Genomic DNA, 24,141 nt, shown 5'->3' on the forward strand with positions numbered 1-24,141 from the left:
GCAAAGCAAACAGTATAGCTGTTCAATCTATCAACATAAATTGGCTCAGCACTGGTATAGCTAGCACATAAATTGCATGAGGAATAAATATACAGCCTGTTTGTTCTGCTGTTGAGAAAATACAGTTCAATTAGTCTGGACTACCATATGATACGCAGTTTCTCCCTTTCTGTGGGTTATAATTAGGAACAAGATGTAGCATCTGAGGAACTCATGCTTTTGAAGAACATGACAACTTTTGAGTAAATAAGAAGGAAGATGTGAAAGTTGCCATGTACCCTTCTTCTCACTGTGGGGAGTTGAACAGGCCTTTTCCTGTCTGGCTGTTTAATTTGCTCATTTGTAGCTAGGCTTGCATGAATCACTGCAAGCCTGCTCCGAGAGATGGGCTGCACAGCTGTGTGACCAGCTGGGAAATGAGAAGGGAACAGAGGAGAGGAGAGGAGAGTGGACAGAAGAAAAAGTGATGACAAAATGATGGAAAATGGCAGATGGGAGATTAGGGAAGCCTCACGTTACTCTCTTTCCAACTTGTCACTCTTTGTGACAGTAGGTGAAAGCAGCAAGCCAGCCTGCTATTCTATTCAGTAAACTAGGTGGGGCAAAGGCTCTTGAATTTTACTACAGAGCTGCCCAGCACTCTCCTGCAAATTGAGTATTTGGCCAACAGGCAAAGACGCATGAGAAAGCTTCATTTTTATAATGTAAAGAAAATGCTTCTTATTTGAACAGCAAGGTAATATGCAGCATTTTGTCACAGTCTTAGAAGATTAAGAGTTTTGTTGGAGGCAGCTGTCTCTCCCAAATGGCTTGGGACCAAAGTAATGCCCTTGAAAGTCTACAACCTGCGTAAGCTAAAGGTATTATTTCAGTCAATACGTGATAAAGGAGAAACCAATCCTGATATGAAGACAGGGTGATTGGTTATACAGCATAACTGAAAGGAAACTGTGTTCTCAAACTTATCTGGCTTGCTAATATTCCTCTCTGAAGTGCCAGATCCACCCAAACCCTCTTAGATTTGGTGTCGAAAGCATACAATCATATTTTCATAAAGACATTTTGTTCCACCCTTCAGACACGGTTTATCTGGGTCCAGCTTCTCATACTCTGACTGATCTTCTCATGGATCTTTCACCGAGCATTGGTCCAGCCGAAGCCACAACGTGCCCACGAGCGCTGGCTCCCAGCTCTTCATGCCAGGAGCTAGGGCAGAGGCTGCCATGGGCACCAGGTCTGCTCCTCCTGGGGGAGCACTGCCTGGGGTGGCTGCGGGCCACCAGCGTCTACATCTCATCAGAGGTGGGCTACAGCGGGCGCCAGGAGAGCAGAGCTCAGGGACGTGCTTGGGTTCCCCCAGTGCCCCCAGCACCCACGAGCAGTGAGCGTTGTGTGTGTCTTGTGGTACCGTGTTTGGTAGAATCATCATCGGTATTTTGGGGAGGAGCTTTCCTGTTGCTTAAATCGCGTTCTTCATCATTCTGTAGATATTTTTCTAGAGTTCCCCAAGAACGGAAGGTTTTTGGGGGAAAAAATGAATATCAATAATTCCCTATGGTTTATTTTCTTCATAAGGGGACGTTTTTAAAATAAATATTTGAGATATGTGGGTGTTTTATTTGTTTTATTTCTAGTCTGTTGTAGACAATGTGAATATGGTTGCATACATACACAAAAAGAACCTTTTTGTCTATAAAATATAATAAAAGATATTATAGTTTGTACTAAAATCTTAAATTACTATAATATTGCAGTTCAGGAACGCTGCTTAAACAGCACACTTCAACATGACTTTATTCTTTTTTTTTCCACTGTAAAATTTCAGGAAAATATACTAAACCATTTTGAATTCAGACAGAAAAGTATTTGCTCAACAGAAAGTGGTTTAATTAAAGTAGCTAACTAGCTCTGTAGACATCTATATGTATGCGTGGTTCAAATATGAAGTAACTAAGCAATACATTCTGGGCTTTACTTCCCACTTCATTGTTTGAATTATTACTGGAACAGGTTATTGTCTGTTGTAAATCGCTGTAACTTCTTTGGTTCTCATGCAATAACACCAATTTATATCAGATGAGAAGAGCTGAGCTGAGCTAGATTCTGCTCATCAAATTATATGCAGCTTGCATTACTTTAAAATCCATTGCATTCTTACAGTGCTATTGAAACTTTGCATGGCTACCTTTATAAAAAATTTCCAGAAATGTGGGGTGTACAAAAAGGCCCCCAAAAACTTGCACACATCTGTTTTAGATAGGCAAAGGCAGAAATGTTTTTGGGATTATGAGAAACCCTTTGTTAGCATGTTAATCTTGTTAGTGTACAATCAAATCTGAGGTAATGTCAAGAAAAACTTGGGGAATGTGCCTGAACTATCCTTCCAGTTAAGTTTCCCAGTTATTGGCCAGAAAATTTCTGGATTTTTCCTTGTACAGCAAACTGAGTCACCTAGAAACAGATTTTGAGACCTAATGATTGATATTACTGTTTACTATTTCCAAAGAGATCTGGAGTTCAAGTTCTTTAAGCACTGAATTAAAAATATTTTACTAATCACTGTAATTTTCTGATATGTGCAATTTCCAAGTTACACTATAAATTAGTCAGTGAAAGTATGCAATTTGCAAAGCTTAGTCAACTGATAAAGTCATTTAATGACTGATTGATATCCAGGTAAATAACTGGAGCTAACTTGACATATAATCACAGTATATCTACAAGACCTTACCCATATCACAGATGCTTTTAGCACTTAAACTTTTTTACAAAATTTGCTTTCAAATAGCATGTAACCTAAGTGATACGGGGAAACTCAGAACAGTCAAGATTTTTGTCCTGAGGTCTAAGTGCATAGAATATTGCATTTTAAATTTAAAATTAAACATATTTTAAAAGATGGTATTTTTAGAAAACTTCCGAACATAGTTTGAGAACAAGAGGCTAGTATATGCAATATAAATAAGAATTCCTAATTTGGGTCTATAGCTGCTGATTGCACTAAAAACCAGTTTGAAATAAATGCGACTCAGTTAAATATAAACATTGTTCAAAATGAACCTCAGCTTTCTAGAAGGAGTTGCTTAGTCATACAAAGACTATAAGATACTGAGGACCTGACCTCAGAGGAGGCCCATGAAGCCCTGCTCTTCTGGAGGAAGCTGCCTACACAGCACCACTTGTAGGATAAAAAGTGACTCAATACTGTACATCCTCACTCCTCTGTTCGTAGACATGGAGCTTGTTCTTTCTCTTTATAAAACCTTTGATGCGTGCCATGAAGCACAAAGTTTCACAGTAGGAGAAGCAGCTTGCAAAAGCAAGCACTTCCAGCCTAAGGAGGGCTTGCAAAGCAATATCCTACCACTGTGAAAATGAGCAGTATATGGTCTGGTCTTTGTGAGACAAAGACCATTAGCAGAAAAGTCCCTTTTTTCTCTTTTCATTTGGGAAGAATAACTGTAGTTTGCACTGCCTTACATACTCCATAGTGGAAGGACTGTCTCGGCTCTGCGAACATGTATTATGGAGGAGCTCTTGTTCTCTCCTGCCCATAGCAGGAAAATGGGGCTCAGTTTAGTCTTAGACATAAACCACAATTAGAACAACAAATCCTAACTCTATACATCATCAGGATGTGTTTCAAACACTGAGCCTGCCCAAGTGATGGTAAGTAATGGGAAAGTACAGATCTGAAACCAGATAACACAGCCTAGTGTCTGTCTTGATGTGAATCCACTCATGACAACCTTTTATATTCAGCCACTCCCCATCAGGATCTTTCTCAGGATTTCCTAGCAACTTCTGCATTATGCAGATTTTATAACATCACATACATGTCATCATTCATTAAAATCTGGAAGCCAGCAAAAGAAGCTATAGTGTTGGATGTTGGCATCAGGCAGGCAATCTGAGCTGCTTTGGGGTCATTATTTTCAGCCGCTCCTGAAAAAGTGAAGATTTTTTCCCGAGGCCCCTGTTTGTCACTGTTCTTCTCATCTTGCTGGCTTTCTGCCTCAATGATGCACTCTTGCTCTTCATATTCTAGCTTGGTTTGCACCACTGCATGATCAGTTTTGTCTATCCATTCCTAGGAAAATGAAAATGTTAATGTTGGCAGGGACTGAGATATCAATCAAAAGAAACCTGGCTGTACAGACACTGATTTTCCTTTAGTAATGGCATCTTTCCAGGATAAGCCACAATGGAGAAGATGAAAAGGAAGCAATATAGACAAGCAGGACATAAGATAGCAGGACGGAAGAAAGGTAGCGTGGCAGAAAAACACACAGGATTCCACAAATGCATACAAACTCCTACTTATTATTGAGACCACATTAAATACATCTTTGTATTTAATCAAGGCCTTTAGAAAACCTTGGATATGTAAAATACCTGGTGTTCCCTCCTTGATAGACTCATGCCTTTTTTGACCCAAGCCCTGACTTAATCTAAATTGAGACTAAGTTTACATGGAGATTTAGGCAACACAGCATTTCTGTATTAAAACTTCAGTATTAATTTGCATTTCTATCTTTCTTCTTCAGTTTTAGTTTAAAGCTATCTTGCATACAGAAAGTTTTCAGTTTGTCACTGAAACATTATTACTGCTCTTTGATATTGTCATTGGGTTTGAAAATGTAAATATTTGACCTGTCTCCACTCAGAGGAAACTTAGTAGTAATTAAGATAAAGACAGCCCAATTAATACAGAAAAATACATCCCATATGTGACGTCAGGGACTCAAGAAGCAGTAGGAAAACAAAAGCAAAAACGGGTCTATTAACTTGACAGCCATTTCATATCTGAACGTTTAGTGACCATACCCCTCTGTGGCTAAGAGATGATGCTTCCTACTGTGACTGATGCCGCCAAAGGCACGAGTGCCATCGCTGGCTCCGCACTGGCTCACAGCACTTCACAAACATAAAGGGCAAGATCAGGTTGAAGCAAGCTCCCTGAGCTACCGTGTGCAGGAGTGGATGAAACACCACAATGGCATCTCACTGGACCCTTAAGTTCTTCTCCAGCAAGTTCTTTGTCTCTTTCTATAGCAAGTGTCTTTTCACAGTGCCAAAGCAGCATTACACTGATTGTGTGAGCTCTGGTATTTGCTCTGTGGATCCTCTTGGTGATGTTGCATGAGGGGAAGAGCTTTTCTCTTGGATCAGAAAGTGCTTGTGGTAATGTCTGTGCAGAGTAAGTATCAGTAGGTGCCTTCAAATTATTCTAAACACTGCAGAGTTTACAGCCTTGCTAGGAAGGGAATGTTTACCTGGAAGTTTCCATTATGCTCATCGAAGAGATCAGCAAACATGTATTTTGGATCTGGGATAGCAGGCATGACTGACTTCTGAAGCCTGCAAAGAGGAAACAAAAATACAAATCGGTGTTTTGTTATAGTGTAGTCATTCATACAAAAATCTACTTCAGCACCATTCTGTAGCCACTAATATATTTTACATTACAGTACTCTAGGCTAGATTTCTTTTAAATGTGTTCTAAATTCAAAAAGCAGTTATAACAGCATGACAATGTCATCAGGCTGAGTGATTTTTCTGCTGGATTTTCAACCAACCCCATCCTAGTAAAATCTGGACTCTCTACAAACTTCCAGATAGTCAGCAAGTGCCATTCAGCTCCACGCAGTAGTCAGAGCTTTACATTCCCTGGCCACATTCCCCTAGACAGGTGGTGCAGAAACCAGCTGTATTGGCTGATTTAGTGAAAACAAATGTAAACTTGAAATACAGAAGTATAGGAGAAAAAACTCAACTTATGATCGAAAAAGGTTATTAGAATCACATATACTTTCAGCTCTGAAAATAATGCATTTTTGGGGTTTTTTTTCCTACCAAAAAAGCCAAAATTTGGGGCCTTTGCAGGTTTTGTTTGTTTGTTGGCTGTTTGTGGTTTTTCTAAATTGCAGATTCTAAACATGAACAGTCATTCAATTGCAAATCCAAATATTGATATAGTCTTATTAAAGTTGAATGCACTTAAGCTTAATTCAGCCTACTGCAAACAGAGTCTGATGAAAGTTGCACAAAAGCATGTCAGTGCAGAATAAATAACGAAAATAATTGGTTTCTCAGGATTTAACTAGATTTCTGAAAAAGAGAAGAAATTAAGTGGAAGAGACAGAATTTTATCCTGAAACATTGCCTTTTACCAGAATTGTTCTGGTTTTGAAAATTAAAGGCCTTGGTGTTTGGAAGGCCAGGATGCATTACCCCTCAAATAGTAATTAAGCTACTAACTTCTACATCTTCATGATGACTTCATTTATCAGATAAGAATTTTGAGTGCTGAGAGACTTGATCCTGAATGACAGCTCTGTTTTCATGACATGGTTATTTAGTAGTCACCAATAAAATCATATTTACCTCTGCCATTTACACAGAAGAATCAAGAAGGTAAGTATCACTAGAAGTACTGCCAGCAAACAACTTAAAACAATTACTGTATTTGACTGAGATTTTATATCATCATCACATGAATCTAGGGATAATCACAAAAAAAGTATGTGAAAAAAATATTTTTTGCTTTAACAGTAAATATTCCTAATCATGCTAGAACATTGGTTTTCTTAAAAACAAAACAAAACAAAACAAAACAAAACAGAAAATTTTTAAGAACAAACAAGACAAGTTCAATTGTTCAATTGAAACCGAAAAGAAAAGCCATCCTTCCCCAAACCCTGCAACAAAAGAAAATTGTGCTTTTATTTATCTAAATTGACCTGGTAAGGAGCGGGCTTACAGGCAAAGAGTAGAGGTGTTATGAATGAATCGAGTATTTCTTCTCATCTTCATCACGTTGCATTGACAGTGATACAGCAACTTCATGCTAAGATCTATATCATGTGCACCTACTTAAAATCACCAAAGCTGCAAGTGCAGTTTTACATGTGGCCTAAAAGTCTTATTTCCCAAGATAAAACAAACAAACAAACAAACAAACAACATGTCCCCCACCACAGCAAACAAAAAAGCCAGCAAACCACAAGTGTTGATACCCAGAAAGGAACTAGTGGCAGGATATCATCTAACACACAGGTATATAAAACTAATGCATTTGTGCACTTTTCAGCATTCTCAGTGTTTTTCCTGCAGCTTTTGTAATGCCCTCTCAAAAATCTACCTCCTACTACTGACCTTCTGCTCTCCACATAAATACTATAAAAACTAAATGATTATTCATACAACCTGTCCAGCCTGTTCCATCTGCCTGCGTTGTTCAGCTTGCCAGAAAGCCGCAAGAAAAATTGCGATCCCCAAGTAAGGTATTCAGAGTCTATGGAAATTCTTGAGCACAGCTTTGTTCATGGCTTCCTCTGATGTTAGATTTGGAGTCAATAATAACTCATTAAAGTCCTGAAGTGAAGTGCTTGCCCCGGTGACGGGGCTGTGCAAATGTCACTTCTGATCCAGGGGCACCCAGAGCGACTGAACCATCAGCCTGCCTCGTCTGTGCTGTCCGTCCTTCCAGTTACCTGCTGGCAGCCTCTGGTCAAATGGTCCGGGCAGGGCTGTTACGTGCTCACCTCTCAGAGGTGCACAGGGAGACGTTGTCCTCTGTGTTTTCTTAAGGACATTTGCCAGCCACACCTGAGGACATGCTTGCAGGCTCCCAATTTGCACGGTGGAGGAGGTTTCCCTGCAGGTCAGCGCTATGGCAACTACTAGTGCACAGGCTACACATACCTACGCTCCAGGATTTCATCCCAGCTTTGTGTAAACAGGTTTTCTTCAGATGAGCTAATAGCCCATTGCATTTTAGAGAACTCAGATCTGGGTACACTGGTGTCCTGGTTTCAGCTGGGATAGAGTTAATTGTCTTCCTAGTAGCTGGTACGGTGCTATGTTTTGAGTTCAGTGTGTGAAGAATGTTGATAACACACTGATGTTTTCAGTTGTTGCTAAGTCGTGTTTAGACTAAGTCAAGGATTTTTCAGCTTCTCCTGCCCAGCCAGCGAGAAAGCTGGAGGGGCACAAGAAGTTGGCACAGGACACAGCCAGGGCAGCTGACCCAAACTGGCCAACAGGGTATTCCATACCATGGGACGTCCCATCTAGTATAGGAACTGGGGGGAGTGGGGGCAGGGAATTGCCGCTCAGGGACTAGCGGGGTGCCGGTCGGCGGGTGGTGAGCAATTGCACTGCGCATCATTTGTACATTCCAATCCTTTTATTATTGCTGTTGTCATTTCATTAGTGTTATCATTATCATTATTAGTTTCTTCTTTCCTGTTCTATTAAACTGTTCTTATCTCAACCCACGAGTTTTACTTCTTTTCCCGATTTTCTCCCCCATCCCACTGGGTGGGGGTTTGTGAGTGAGCGGCTGCGTGGTGCTTAGTTGCTGGCTGGGGTTAAACCACGACAACTGGACATCTGGGTGTCTCCTAGTTCTGATAAAGCCTAGTGGGTGGCATTTTGTGCTTAGCTGATATGACATGAATGTGTTGGGATGGTGTTCAGTCTTTTCTTTACTGCAGCAAATCTCGTTTTTGTTTTTGATAACCAGTAGAAATGCTGTTTCCATCAAAGATCTAACTGAAGTCAATCATACTCAGTTGAATACGTCTGTCTGGTGGGAAAGCAGTGCCAACACTGCCTTTGCTTCCCTTTCATCCCTTCTCCCATCCTCCCTGTTTTGATCAATCCAGCACATATCAGCATCAGACTGCTATGACCTCTGGTCCTATAGTTCAACTGGATGTACGTTCAAAACAAACTGCCTTCAAAAATGAGGCATCAAGGATTTTCTTAGGGTTCAGGTTTGATGTCCACATACCATATGTGGACACCCGCCACCCACCCACCCCCCTATGCATCACATCACTCTCATTGGTGGACCCTAGATGCTATTGTAACACAAATAATAAGGACAGTCTTAACTTTGCCGATTATTGCATAAATAGATAGTGTTATGGGCCATCAGCAGTTAGATACCCACATGAACTTTCTTTGATAGAAGAATATGGAGCACAACAGTGCAACATAAATTTGCTGCATAATCCCAGCCTCTTTTGCAGTCACCCCTTCCCCGTTTGTACTTAGCCAATATATGAATGTAGCAGAGCTGTTACCTAATAACATGCCATTCATCCAAAATGTTTCTGCTTCCCAGTCACTGCTGTAATTAACTACGTTGCAGTAGGGTACTAGCCTCTTCAGTCTGACCCGGAAAGAATAGCATTTCCTTGGATCAAAGCCTTGCTCTCCAACACTGCAACACTTAGAAGTTCTGGACTGAGAAAGAAGGCGTATCATCGTTAATTGTGTTTTTAAGACAGTGCTTCAGAATGCTACATTCGGTCATGGTCAGAACTAGGACAAGTGATAGGCCAACCCAAAACCTCAGAACTTAATTTTAACTTCTCTGAGTTTTGAGGAATTCTGTTTCTTGACTAAGAATCACTATTCCTATCTATTCCTCATTGTCTGATATTGAGTTGAAGGTGATAACAATCATTACATAGTGCAGTATGTTACGGTTGCACATTTACAATGTGCAAAGACACTTTGATCCACAAATATTTACAAATTCTTTTTGAGACTGGAAAGGTTTCAGTCAATGAATTAATATTTAGAAATACTTAGCTAACTTTAGAATAAATAAAAATCCTGTGTCATCTGTTTTCTTTCATTCTATTTCATGTTTTTTTCTCCCTTTTTCTCTCTTCTTTTCTCTACCCTGCTTTCGACTTTTATCTTCCAAAACTATTCTATTCTGAATGCATGACCTTTCCCTTAGGTTGTCCTCAGCTCTTTGGGTAGCAACTAGATATAACTCAAAAAGCAAATGATTTCTGGCATGGCAGGGATCCAGGATCCTAAAAATCTGCTTTCTGCTACCAGCTATATTTGAAACCATAGGATGGGAGAACAATTTGAAAACAATTCTATTTTACATTCTGTGGAGATGTTACTTCCAGCTCCTTCCAGTGTTAATTAAAAATGTCATGTCCAACTCACTTGCCACTCTTTGTCAAACTTGCTTTTGTATTGAAGCTCAAGTCTCAAGCACTTCACAGCTCCCTCTGGTTTATTACAGCTTACAGTAACGGTGTCCTCTTTCCAGAAGAAGGTCACATTTTCTGGTCGGTTGGGCTTTACTAAGAAGAAGAGAAACAAATTATGCTATAGTCTCTTAAAAAGAAGTACTTTGCAGTTAAAATTATTTTTATCCCTTCCTTGTCTCAATGTTTCTCTATAAGGTGGGCTTTCTTCTTGGAGGACGCACTTCTGTAGCTAACCTCCCTATTAAACATCAAAATGGAGCTTGACACCACGACACTGCTCACAATTTGAGGTGCCACATTCAAAGGTAGATACTATTTCATGTCAGGAACCTATTGCGAGTACTTAAGGAAGGACTCTAGTCTCCTCATACTCCCTGCAATCAAGAGAAAGAAAGAGGCTTCTTTGTTGGAAAGGGACTGACAAATTCAGTACTATAAAATCTACAAGACACACTTGCGCAGATGCTGGAGGCTATGTGGAATATGGTGGGGCATCTGCAAAAAACACTGGGTGCCTACCTGTGCACAACTGAATCTACCTCTCACTGTATTTTTTTCAGATAATTCTGTGTTGTATATTTTCTGCATGATTTTTATCAGAGAAAATCCCTCCACTTTAAATGCTGTAACCATGTGAAATTTCAGAAGATTTTTATAAACTAATCTCACACTAGATGTGAAATAAGTATTTGGGGGCAGGAATGATTTAGTAAAAACGGGAATATCGTCTCTCTACTAGTAGGAGGATGTCTCTTTTATGCTGTCAGACTGTAGCAGAGCCACTCAACTAATTTCTATTGACATCTGATGATGGTTTTATGACAGCCTCTTTGATAAGTAGTTTGCTGCCTTGCATCCCATGCAAAATGGCAAAAGAATGGAAGGTTGAAAATATGAGAAAGATCACACAGCCAGCACTAAGACAAGAAACTATCAACTTTTACTCATTGTCCCGACATGAATACTGAGCAGGGCTGCACTAGACTAAGCACACCCATATATTTTAGTATTTTCATTCTGATTTTGAAACTGTGATTTGGGACAAATCTGACTGCCCCATGTAATCTCACTTAGCTGCAGCTGCACACAGGCCTGTGTAACTACTGATGACAGCAAGGGATGACAATCAACATGAAATAACTACAGTTTGGCTTTGGCACACACACTAATAACATTTTATACACCAATATAACTGATTTCTTCTCAAACTAAGGTCAACTATAAAATCAGTGAAGACACTAGGACTACCAAAGCAGTTGTGATTTTACATACTTACTAAAAAAATCAGATTTTAGGCTTTTAGAAAAAAGCTCTTCACTTCCATTGCTGTTCCTGATAGAGATGGCAAGGGTGGGTCCTTCTGTCTTAAAAAGACATCCAGAATTATAATCTTGATCCAATAAATAGGTGGGACATGGCTTCCAAACTTTGTGCTTGCCTTCATCAAATCTATAAATGAAGTAATACTGGTGAATGGAACACTCTTACCAGTTAAGACAAGTTAATTCCTTTTTATTACTGTTCTTTCTTTCTTTTTCCTTTCTTTTTTTTTTTTTTTTTTTTTTTCTCTTTCAAATGCTCCTACCAAGGGAAGTCTGTGTACAGAATTTCTTGAAGCAGAAAATTTCATAGTGGTGTGAGGGGATTCATTACTTAAACCTCATTGACTTTCCAGCCCTGGGTTTTGATGCTGTCTGTAATTATCAAGTTTCCTTCATGTTGTTGTTGTTTTCTAATAAGAGAATGATTTGCTCAAACAGATGTTTTCATGAACCTGTTTCCAAGATTGTAGTGCTAAAAGGTCTTTCACATACACCACCCAGAAAGAAAAGGGAAGATCAAGTGGTATGACTGTCTTTAACCAAAACATTAAACTTCTGTTAGTAAAGAATGGTGTCAGTTAACAAGGAAAATATAAACACATATGTGGAAAAAACACTTTCAATAGTGTAATTAGCATTAGCATTTAGCACAATGACAGAAGAGGGACAAATCTTTCATATGTCTGTTGTGACTGACTATTCAGCAGGCTTATTGATTTGTACACTTCTGTAGCAGGTTGTGAATATAAACAGGTTTCATGCTGGATGATTAACAAATGTTAAAAGCATTTTCAGGCACAGTTCACAGAAGACTCAAATGGACTTAGATATTTCAGCCTCCCAGAGTAAATCCTTTAAGAAGACAATGCATTGTCAATACTCACGTGTAAGAAAATGACACATTCTCGCCAGGAAATAGTTCTCTTCCTGCCCATGTGATCTGCATCTTCTCATTATTGAAATTGATTATTGTGGTCCTGATCACATCTTTCCAACCTGCTCAGAACATTGACAGAGAATATGATTTCAGCAGTGAGTATGAAAATCATCCCTTGAAATTGATAGGCAATTAGTATTTCAAAGATATGTATGCAATAGAGTCAGACGATCATAAAATAAAAAGACATAAGAATATCTAAAATGCAAGGAAACAGAGTAAAATAACCTAGAGAGGTTGAAATTAGAATTTCAAAATAGCAAAATGAAAGCGTGCACAGTAACACCGGAGAGCACCCCACGGTCCCTGGGCCAAAAGGTATAGACTGGTTCATGTGTATGCAATGCATAGGGCCTATACCTTGAGGCTAACTTTCCCCCATAATACCTGCTAAGGTTTTCTTGCTGAGGAAAACTGTTTGGGAGCTAATGCCACATGGACGCTGTGTATAAAATGTCAAATGTTTACTGTAAGAAACAAGGGACTAACACCGCAGGTCGAGACCAGGTCAAGACCCAGGGGAACCCAGAGCAGATCAGCACAAGTAGGTGTACTGCATATTTAATCTATGTGGTTCTGGCCAATTCCACCTTACAGACAAGCAAGATCATTTAATGTCCTCTGACTGCACACAGGTATTATTTCCTCTCCTGACCTTCTCCTTGTTATAGCTCTTGCTAGGGACACAGGTTTTTTAATTCTGTGTCCATCAAGATTCCACAATCAGTGAAGATAAATCTGTCATTGAAAAATGGAGAAATTAAGAAGGCAGAAGGATTAGAAATCTATTTTATATCAAGGAGAAGGACGAATTATTTATTTTACATTCTGTAAGATGAGAAATTTATTTACTTGAACGAACAAAAAGGAAGAAAATGTATCTTGAATGTCAGCAAGAAACCACTTGAGGGTAAAATTTGCAGACTGCTGTCCCCAGACATGAAGTGTCTACCACTGAAAACTTTTGCTGGAATATTCCTGCCTAGCAGGAGAATAGAGGATTTTAGCTTTGATTGCTTTCTACATTTTATGCCACTCTGGATGTTTGAAAGGGTTTAAAGTGGAAACATTTTAAAACATTTCTTATGAGCTTTTTATCACACACAGGGATCCTGAGTGTTCATGGGAATCAGGCCTAACTACACTCAAGGTTGCTATCTTTTGCTCCGTAAACAACACTAAGAATGTGAGAAAGGCACGTGGGTTCAAGTAACTGTTTTGCCTATTTTCATGGCTATATCTCAGCTTCTAGGCATTCCATGACTTCTGTAATTAGAGTTAGTCAAAACATTTTTTTATAGGTGTAATTGTGTTGTAACATCTTGTTTTGTCAAAATCATTCAAGAGAGAGTTATGACAGAAATCCAAGAGACACTGGGTAGATCTAGCTGCAGGTCCCTGCTATGTGATTCATGGAGCTCTGGCAAAAAAAATATTCTGTTCTTACTCAAGAGAAAGACTTGAAACTAACTAACTCCTCCATCTCCTAACTAATGCCTGCAGGCTTGTTCTGTACTGTTTCCGCAAACTGAAAATCTCATGTGTTTTTCTGAAGAATAGAGAAGTCAGTACTATTAAAAGCTGAAGCAAAAACAGAACTTCAAAACCTCAAAAGCTATCATAAAATGGAATTTATCCAGCAAGTTCAACCTCTGTTACAAGAGACTACCTAGGCCTTGTTTCTTATCTCCACAAGCCCTTTGTAAGTCCCCTCAGCAGGTCTAAGAGATGATCTTGTCTTTAACTAAAGCCACTAAGAAATATGATGGCAAAGTGCCTAACAGTGGATTCTTGGTCTGCAATTGCACTGACACATTTGAGTTTTTATGGACTAAATTCTAGCTTGGCTGTGCTGTGCAGTATATAGAGTTATGCTTAGTGTAACTGAAATCCATATGACTACTTAGACTTAGATTTTCTATAAAGATAGTTAAATGTACGTTTAATGCATATTTGAGTGTATAACTACATGTTCTCCATCTTTAAACAAAAATTAACATTAGTGAATGGAGAATACTGTACTGTCCTGAGATTGTTTTATGAGTGTAGAATGAATCCTTTCAATTCCCTGTAGAAGCAACAAAATAGGTACTACTTTCCACTTTTTGATAATTAGTCTGAGTGCAGATATTTTTGCTTTGAGGAAGAACTGCTAATGTCCATGCTTCAATTATGAAAATAAAAACAGGAGGAGCACTTGCTTTCTTAATCACATATTTTCAAGCATAATTTATTTCAAAATTAATTTACGATGCTGTTTCTATGTGCACAATAGTTTGGCACAATGACAGATGGCAAAATGCTGTTTGTAGGGCATGTTTTTGAATCAAATTTTAAGTCAAACATGAACAAAATTCTTCAGTTTCATCTCAGAAGGTGGCTTAACATCTCTGCAAAGAGCTGTGCACACGCATCTTCCTGCGCTTGACAAAAAGATTTCAAATAGGCTATGCGCTAAGCAGAGAGGCATGCAACCTCACCAGTAGGACATAACAAAGAGTGGGTATTTGAGAGTCCTATCCTGGGCGCAGCCAAATAACGCAGGCTGTGCCAGGACCCTTACCAGACGAAGAGTGCCAGCTCAAAACCCTCACCTGGACTTGGGCACCTGGGCAGCCCCACTGAAAAATGCAACAGTGATTTTTCCATTATTTGGAGGGTGGGGTCAACACCCAGCGTTTATCCCATTGCTCTCCGGCTGTGAGGTTGCAGCAGTTGGCCCAGGACGTGCAAGATCTGCTTGCCTTGATTTCTACTGTTAAGCAAATGGTGTGGGTTGGGCTTATGTATGAGACTGGTCTCAGGTTGCTCAGTACTGTAGAGCTGCTAGTATCCAGAGTCTGAAGGGAATTGTAAAGCAAAGAGGTATTCACCAGGTATTCACTATTTTCACCAGTAAAGTAGGTGCTAGCAGATATCAAATGATCGGTAAAGGTTTTGGGGGAACTTAAAGAATTTGCTATGAAAAAATGGCTCTAATCGCTCTGAGGTGTTCAGTCAATTTGGTCACAAGGGCTGCACAGGTATAGAAAAAAGGAAGGAAGAGGAAAAAGGGAGTTTATAACATACATAGGCAACACCATTAAAAGAAGAGAAGAAAGGAGAGGAAAAGCTTGTTTTACATACCTCCAAGAGGAAAACACTGCAATGCTATGAGTTTTATCCCTCCAAGTTCAGAGTCGTGAAATAATATTGTACTGCTTAGTCTTTCTGAATGAATTTTCTCTTACTGGGCAGTATAAATAACTATTTTTTTTTTAATTATGTTTAGAGGAAAATTGGTGGAAATAGCACAGATAGCACTGGTTCATTAATTGTGAGAGAGAGCACACAGGATTTGCTCATGTAAATTTTTTTTATACACCTCAGAAAAACTATGGTGCCAATATTTAGATTGACCTTGCCTCTCAAATAGGTGTTGTGTGCTTGGGAAGCTCCTTGAACCTGTGACTATGCATCCCACAACCCTGACACTGCCAGTAGAGAAATAAAATTTGTTCAATCTCTTCAAACTCACAGTGGGTTAGTCAAGGCGTGGTTGGCTGCAGAGATGGACAATAAGGCAACCAGAGGGACCACACAGGATTTCCACACACTAAAGAGTGAACACTAAGTAAAACCTGAGGGTCTGATCTGACTGGCCTGTTGGAAGGCAACAAAATTCACCAATTCATTCTGAACCTTGGACAACACTCATCAGTCTCTATTTTTCAGTTATATTATGATAGTTCTATACTACTTATTAGAGGCTGCAGTTTAGAGATGCACACTAAATCTTGGGTTTGGCATTGCATATTTTTTTGGATGACAAAGAAGAATATCAGTTTGGCTCCAGTCCTGCAGTGATTTATCAATGGACTTAACTTTGCACACTCTGAGTAGTCCACTTGACTTCAGCAGGATTACTCAGAGCACATCAACTTAACACATATAAATCTTTCTAGGATCAGAACCTTTTTCTGAAAAAAAAACGTACATATTATGAATTGAAACTCTGGGACTTTAAGATTTAAATATAAACTCCAGCAACTGCAGTTATTTATGTACTAAAATGGAAGGTAATACATTATTAAATACTTTAACAATAAATAGAACAATTTAATAGAAATGGAACAGAAATTGCAATAAACTATCTGGTGTTATATACATATTCTTTCCTGTGCTCTAGTTTTGAAGAACTTCATAAGAAATCAGTCTTAACATAATTAACTATCTCTGTAGGACAGAAAAGGCTTTAGCAATCTTTTACTATTAAAGACTGTGTTTCTAGAGCTCTAGTCAGCGTAGGTTTCTACTGTGCTTTCTAATTTCATCAGTTTTGTAGCCTTTTTGAATGTAGTATCATTGTTTTGTGTAAATGTTCAGTAAACATTTGCGTGCATTTTTTCAAATTTTAGCATGTATATGTTACATAATTCACATTTCAACATGAAAACATGCATAGCCTAAGTGAGGTTTTTAAAGTTTGGATTAAATTGACATCAAATCCTCTGAGGATACATACAGGTTATCTGAAATAAGGTATTTCCTTCTAATGATCTTTCCTTTGCCTTTAACTGAAGAGGTGTTTAGTTTCCTTTTTTTTTTTTTCTTTTTGAAGCACCTAAACACCTATACTTCTGAAGGCAGAATCATTCATATCTTTTGCTAATGGAAAGAGATAGAGAGAAAGAGAATAGAGGGGACCATTTCTCTCTCTTTATGATGGAATTTTTATGAATCCACCTGTAACACCATGGATCCGTTCTCAGCTCATGTGCCAGCTCTTCCACAGCAATTGTGATTATTTAAAGCATTCTTCTATTCATGACCCTAGAGGCACACAATAGACCAAAGTAACACATTTATCATTACTCTTTGTGTTATGATAATGGGTAGATGGAAAGGTCAAAAATACTATGAATAGGCAGACCCTGGGCTAAAGGAGGGTGGCAGGAACTTTCTGTCTGAGGATGGCCTGCGGGTCTAGCTAGGTATGCAGTATGTTGCAGTGTTGTAGGACACATACCAGTACCCTGGAGCATAAGCTTCGGAGAGAATTAACCAAGTCTACGTCTTCAGTAAAACCAGACAGCGACTGGTAGGGCTCCACACAAGACTTTAACCTCACAGGCACTGCTGGGCACCTAACTCTTGTCAGGACAGAGAAGTGTGGAAAATGCCACTATGGTGTGTGGAGAAAGTACATTTACAGGGGAAAAAAAAGAAATTTCCTTGAGCAATAAATTATGCAGACACAACCATGAACAAAAATATGAGCAGGCACATTCCACCTCCAAGCCACTGTTCTGTTTATTACTTATAAAATATACTATCGAAGGGGAACATTGTAAAAAGGCTGAATGTCATGGAACAGATCAAAAAAGAGAAAAAGGAGAGTCAGAATGTCAATCTGCAAAGATAACAGAATGGAACATGCATGTACTGGAACAGTTGCAACCTCATTGAAGCATAACAAAGAAGAAGAACCACTTTTGATTTCCTGACACTGATGAAACCTGATAAGTAACCACATGTTGAACTTCCACACATTGCAGCACACTGTATAGAAACTACTGGAGAGCAAGACCCAGATCTGAGCCTACAGTCTTTAGTTACCCTTAATACTATTGATCTATGAGAACAGTTTCATTTCACTGATAGGAACACATGTAGGCGAAAGTGCAACTCCTTGCGCACAAGACTGCTGAATTGAATGTACAAGACAGAGACTGAATAGAAGACCTCTTTTCAAGAAAAGGAACAAGACAGCAAGAGAGAAGGTTTTTTTATAGACATTTTGAGACAAGGCATAATCCTTACAGCATAATTCTTACAACCCATCAAACTGAGTGGTTTTTTTTCAGAAGATCGCCAACCATTGCTAGGCATCATAACACTTTGCATCAAATAAGCACCACAACGGTAATTTTCAACTTTTGTTCCACAGAGTCATGCCATCAGTACAGCATGGCTATAGGTGGTTGCTATCTCAGGACGGGGAAGAGTCATGTCCCCTCACAGGACAGCCAGGGACTGACGGGGGCAATTAACACCAGAGAATCAGGTGGTGATGCATTGCAGAAAATGGTACTCTACCGTACGTACTGCAGAACAGAGAGCTGATTTACAGGTTGGTAAGATTAGAGCATAACTTTAAAGTATTTCTTTCTCCTTATAAAAAAAATTACAGGGAATTTGTGATAAATTAACAAGAGTGAAGATTAGATTATCGGTCTATGTGTTGGGCATTATGCTTGATTTCTGTAATAATCCATTTATTTTTGGCAAGCTATAAGTAATGGCATTGCAGACAAACACATGAAATAGAGATGTTCTTAAATTTAGCTAGCCAAATCACCAGTCTTTAATGTCTTTATTAATTTTGCTGTTTAATACTATTTTTACCTTGATGCTTTCTCAGGCACAAGATATTGCTGGATATTTTCCCATTGTGTTAATTCTTCCAAAATACTAAGCGCTGAAGTCTTACCTGGAATCTGTTTTATCCATCTTTGTTCAATGTGAAAGCTAGTCTTTTCTGGATGCAGTCTATTCTCTTATAACCTATGCCTTAGACAGTAAGTAGTCCTGCTTAAAGAACAGACACAAGCTTAGCAAGTTCTGCTTTGATTTTTAATTAGAAAACTTTCATAGAAATCTGTTATTATCATCATCATTATTGTTGTTTTTTTCTTAAGAATCCACTTTCATCTCTGCTGGATATCAATTTCTGTTTAGTTGATTTTTTCACCAAAAAAAAGTACTGAATACTGTAACACAGGAGGTATAGTACACACAGAAACATTGCTAACTAATATATCAATTTCTTCAATAAATATCTGGGGATTTGAACTTACCAGGAGATTGTGACTGAGAAGCCACCAGGTTGCCCAGTGTGAAGATCACTGAACACACTTGAAAGATGAGTCTCATTGTTGGAATGACACAACAGACTGTGAAGAGATGAGTCATCATAATCTCTGGACTTTACTATTTGATCACTTTATACCAGAGGCTGGAGTGAACTGGAGGAAATGACTACAGGAAAAAAAGATTGACATATCTCTAGCTATAAACAAATCAGAAGTGCGGGACTTCAGAATGCACACCTTCTTCATACTATGTTAAAAAAAATAAAATTAACTTCTCAGAATATCCAAATGAGGACCAGGTAGCTGTGCATAGCTGTGACCACATCCTATCATGGATGAAGACACTGACCTCACAGTGCTCAGTGACCTGAAGCTAGGAGAGGTACAAACAGCCTGCCTCCCCACTTACAAATCAGGAACTGTTCCTGCTAGCAGATGTTTATACTGCCACGCCACACACCTGGTGCACCTCAGCTGGCTTGAGCCACTTCTGACCCCAAATCAGAGGCAGAAGTTGTGGGCCTTTTTGTGACAGAGACAGCTGAGCTGCTAGGGGTAGGGAAGCTATTACACGAGAGGTAGCACTAGGATGAATTTCTTCCTGTGTTACCTGGACACATATATGCTGCTATAGCTTCCAAATATATCCATATACGTAACGTTATATGTATACAATATACTTATACCTTATATATCCATATACCTAAAATGATACATAGAAAGTGGGAAACAGAACAGTGTTTTGCCTGAGATTAAACATATTTTAGAAACAGCAGAACTTAAAATCTCATAATAATTGCAATTATCATGTCTAAAGAGACTATTATCTGTAGGTCTGCAGTAAACTGGGCTTAGACTACATCCACATAGCAGTGCAGCAAGCAGGAGCAGTGAAACAGTGGGGTGAAGCAGTTGGTGCTGAGGACTCAAGAGCCACACAGTGTGCATGGGGACGGCGGGGAGCCTTCCCTAGACTAGCACCAATCCAGCCCCATGGGCCGAATGTCTGTTAGCAGTCAGAGTCTGCTAGATGCCCTCCAAGAGCATATCTTCTAGGCTAGGCTCACCCGAGAGGAACCCAGTGCTCCATTGTGTGAACAAAAGCACGGGGCGATTGGGAGATTCACTTCACAAAGACGGTCCGAATGTGAACTGACAAGTCAGTGCGGCCCTAGCCTGCTGCCCTTGTCCAACAAGAGCTTAGGAAGACAGCCCTGAGTGACAAAGTGCTCTCTTCTCTGGGCCTTCTGGCTGCTCCCTTCATGTCCTGGTAAAGGTTTACAGTTTACTTTTCTAGGGACATGTGAAACAGGCAAGCACACCGACTCCTTTCAAATCCAGTCTCTCCCTTCATTAAGCACCACGCAAAATAAGGTGCTCCATGAAATCAATAGGTAAAAATATAAATGCTAGACCTCAATTCCTATCTCTGTTTCCTAGCTGGTCTCAAGTTTTTTCTGAGCTTGCATCAGAAAAAGTACAGGAACCTTTTTCTCATGCAGGGGCATGCTTGGGTAGATGAATGACTCAGTCGTGATGGTTGCAAAGTGGCCTGGGCACACTCACCGTACTGCCTTCTGGACACCTGTCCTAGTTTCAGCTGGAATAGAGTTAACTGTCTTCCTAGTAGCTGGTACGGTGCTATGTTTTGAGTTCAGTATGAGAAGAATGTTGATAACACCGATGTTTTCAGTTGCTGCTAGTAGTGTTTAGACTAATGTCAAGGATTTTTCAGCTTCTCATGCCCAGCCAGCGAGAAAGCTGGAGGGGCACAAGAAGTTGGCACAGGACACAGCCAGAGCACCTGACCCAAACTGGCCAACAGGGTATTCCATACCATGTGACGTCCCATCCAGTATAGGAACTGGGAAGTGGGGGCGGGGAATCGCCGCTCGGGGACTAGCTGGGTGCCGGTCGGTGGGTGGTGAGCAATTACACTGCGCATCATTTGTACATTCCAATCCTTTCATTATTGCTGTTGTCATTTTATTAGTATTATCATTATTCGTTTCTTCTTTTCTGTTCTATTAAACTGTTCTTATCTCAACCCGTGGATTTGCTTCTTTTCCCAATTTTCTTCCCCATCCCACTGGGTGGGGGGGGAGTGAGTGAGCGGCTGCGTGGTGCTTAGTTGCTGGCTGGGGTTAAACCACGACAACACCTCATCCCCTAGACTACTTTTTGCCTCCAGTTTCTCAAGTAGGGAAAGTAGAAGTTTCTGCCGCACATGGAACTAAGTAAGGAGCTGGATCGTGGCTGGGAATATACCCAGAAGTGCTGCCACCCTTTCTGTTTAGGCTTATTTTCAATCCTCTCGGAGCTTTCCCTAACACGTTCACTGTCCTTTTTAACCCAACAGTACTGTTTGTCAGATGAGATCCTTATCAGCTGTGTCACATCATCAAAGTCTCCAGCCGGGTGATGTGATACTAGTTTTGATCTGGCTATTCACTTTTCTTCGGCTGGCTACTTTCACTGGCTTACCCATTGCATGTCCCAGGAAGACCTATACCTCAGTGACTCTTGGAAACCCCAGCATGACTGTCTGACACACATACAGTACTCTGTTAACTGTCTAGTCCCTGCTTTGATCAAGTTCCTCCAGGGAGGCATTAATTCCTGGAACTAAAATAACAAGCAACATAGAACTGAAATACTAAACTAGGTCGTAGGTCGTAGGTGATAGTAAATGGAAAGCTGAAATCGCTCACGGTTTCCACAGCCAGCATTGCAGAAGCCAGTGAGATAAACAAATGAAGGCAGAGATCCAAAATTCTCTGGTTCCCCAGGACATGGCAACTCCTACATGTTGCCATTTGAGTTAAAAATGCATTTTCCTTCCAGAACATGTGTCATGAGTGTGATGGAGCTGAATTTGTCTCTGTCTGCTTTTTATACAGGTAAAACACACTGGACTACAGACCTCCTACGACAGTTCATTCTTTGGGGGAAAGCGGTGTGGGGAGACAACATGCAAAGAAAAGGTATAAAATACCTTCCGGCTTATAATTATTCTGATTTTGAGACACTACATCTAAAACAAGGTCTAATTCCCAAGTGACAACAGTGCATTTTCACTGACTGTTTCCTCCTACCAGGTATTTTGGTACCCCAAGTAATTGTCCCTCCCACCAGTCTGTACTTCCTTTTAAAATACTGAGGGCCTCTTGAAGTCAAACAAAATTACTCCTTTTACTACTTTAGAAACCAAACCTGAGACTGAGGTCCTGGGGAATAAAAAACAAATATGACAGTTGCTGTCAAACAAATTGCTTGCATGAAGCTGATGCACTGTCGAGCTATTTTTGCTGCCGCTGAGAGAAACATCAGATTTGGGACTTGAGGGATGTAGGGCCTGGGCACCTCCCACCTCCTCCCCATGCAGGCAGACACTGGCCCAACCACCTGCCTCAGGTTCTGCTTTCTGGAAGCCACCTCTGATTACCTGGTTTGATTTTTTCAAATATGGATGATCCCAGTCCATGAACTGGAAAGCCGCCTGTGAGCCACGGGATCTGTTCTCCCCCATGTCTTTTCTGCCTGCCTGCAAGAGTGTAATTGATTAACTTGCCCACATCTTCTGGGTCATCGCTCCCATGAGGTCAAGGATGGAGCATTGTCACAGCGTGCCCCCTCTTCAGGGCTCACACGCAGTGCAGCGTCGGCATGTTTGGCCTGAGAAAACAAGATCCATCCTAATACTGCAACTTCATGCAGGAACAGGGAAAGCAAAGAGTGAGAGCGAGCTGAAAATTAGCAGCCAGGGCTTGTGATTTTAACTGCCAGTAGAGAAAACTCTCAACAAGATACCCAGAGGACCAGGAGGATGCAAGTAAAGCAAGTAAATCAAAAGAAGCCCTTTTGACTTCATTTTGCACTTTGGATCAAACCGCACAAACAGCCCTTGGCCCTCTGCCAACTCCTCCACCCATGACAGCAGCTCTCAGAGGTGGCTTCACTTGCCAGCTGCAACCTCCAGCACACTCACTGACTTTCATCAGCTTCCTTCCTCTCTTTTTTATTCCCCTTTCTGCTATTTCATCAGCGGTGTAAAATGAGTCTTTGATCACCACATAGTTCAGCAAAGCAAATTGTCTCAGTTTATTTTTTGCTTCCCTTAGAACCTGAACAGTCAATAGCCTGTGAGTAACTTCCATTTAATGTCATTTACTTACTCATGGCCTTGGTAACAGACTCTACAAAAAGCCCCTCAAAATAGTAGAGATTATCTCTTTTTTGCAGCGAAGATCCGTTGTAATTTTTAGCATTAACAGGAAGTCATTTCAGTGTGCTTTGAGTGGGTGGGATAAAGGGAACAATGACATTTATAGAAAACATTTATAGAAAATAGTGAGTCCCATCACTCCATGACAAATCACCTTAGTCAACTTGAGTCAGTGCAGCCCGTTGTTCTGACAGGAGAACCAGATTTGCTTTTGTGATGTGCTGCAAAGTGTCTGTGTAAAGGCCTCTACTGTACTTTTTGGGCCCATCTTCTATCTCTGGGCAAAGCTTAGAGGATTAATTCTCAAGGGTCCCTGGCATTCTTAAAATTCATGCTCTTGTGCAGTCACTTCAAAAAGTGTCACTTGTTCGTCTTTCCTTGCATCACCACAGCTTGGCCTGTCCCAGCCTTCTTTCTGAATAACAGGAAAGCAAGGGAGGGAAAAAACCAAGCAAAGATGGCAGGAGATCTGCATGGATGAGCAAGGAGCTCCTACCTGAAATCAGATGTGAAAAGGAAGTGTACAGGAGGTGGAAGCAGGAGCAGATGAGCTACCAGTATGAAGGTGCTTTTTGATCTTGCAGGGTTAGAAAAGTCAAGGCCAACCTGGAGTTGAGTCAGTTAAGGGGTGTGAAGGGCAACAAGAAATGATCTACAAGTAGATAAACAGTAAAAGGAAGACTAAGGAAAACATGGGCCTGCTGCTGAATGAGACAGGGGAACTTGATGACAAATGACACAGAAAATGCTGAGGTACTCAATGTTTTCTTTG

The 24,141-nt window shown here is 40.2% G+C and overlaps 1 protein-coding gene across 2 annotated transcripts; it reads right to left on the minus strand.

Moving 5' to 3' along the window:
- Positions 1–1,607: 1,607 nt before the first annotated feature.
- On the minus strand, positions 1,608–22,605 carry CRLF2 (cytokine receptor like factor 2). Of its 2 annotated transcripts, XM_029999305.1 has the most exons (9): positions 22,590–22,605; positions 19,130–19,225; positions 12,238–12,349; positions 11,308–11,480; positions 9,985–10,124; positions 9,096–9,258; positions 6,388–6,502; positions 5,277–5,361; positions 1,608–4,090 (listed from the first exon to the last, which is right to left on the minus strand). In XM_029999305.1, the coding sequence occupies exons 2-9, from the start codon at positions 19,203–19,205 to the stop codon at positions 3,821–3,823; spliced, it is 1,134 nt and encodes a 377-aa protein (XP_029855165.1). In that variant the 5' UTR covers positions 19,206–19,225; positions 22,590–22,605; the 3' UTR covers positions 1,608–3,820. The 2 variants fall into 2 exon arrangements, with proteins under 2 accessions (XP_029855165.1, XP_029855164.1); XM_029999304.1 differs by lacking the exon at positions 22,590–22,605 and having other exon boundaries at positions 19,130–19,247.
- Between the last annotated feature and the right edge of the window lie 1,536 nt (positions 22,606–24,141).

This window comes from Aquila chrysaetos, chromosome 23 (genome assembly GCF_900496995.4).
Source record: "Aquila chrysaetos chrysaetos chromosome 23, bAquChr1.4, whole genome shotgun sequence".
Taxonomy (NCBI): Eukaryota; Metazoa; Chordata; class Aves; order Accipitriformes; family Accipitridae; genus Aquila; species Aquila chrysaetos.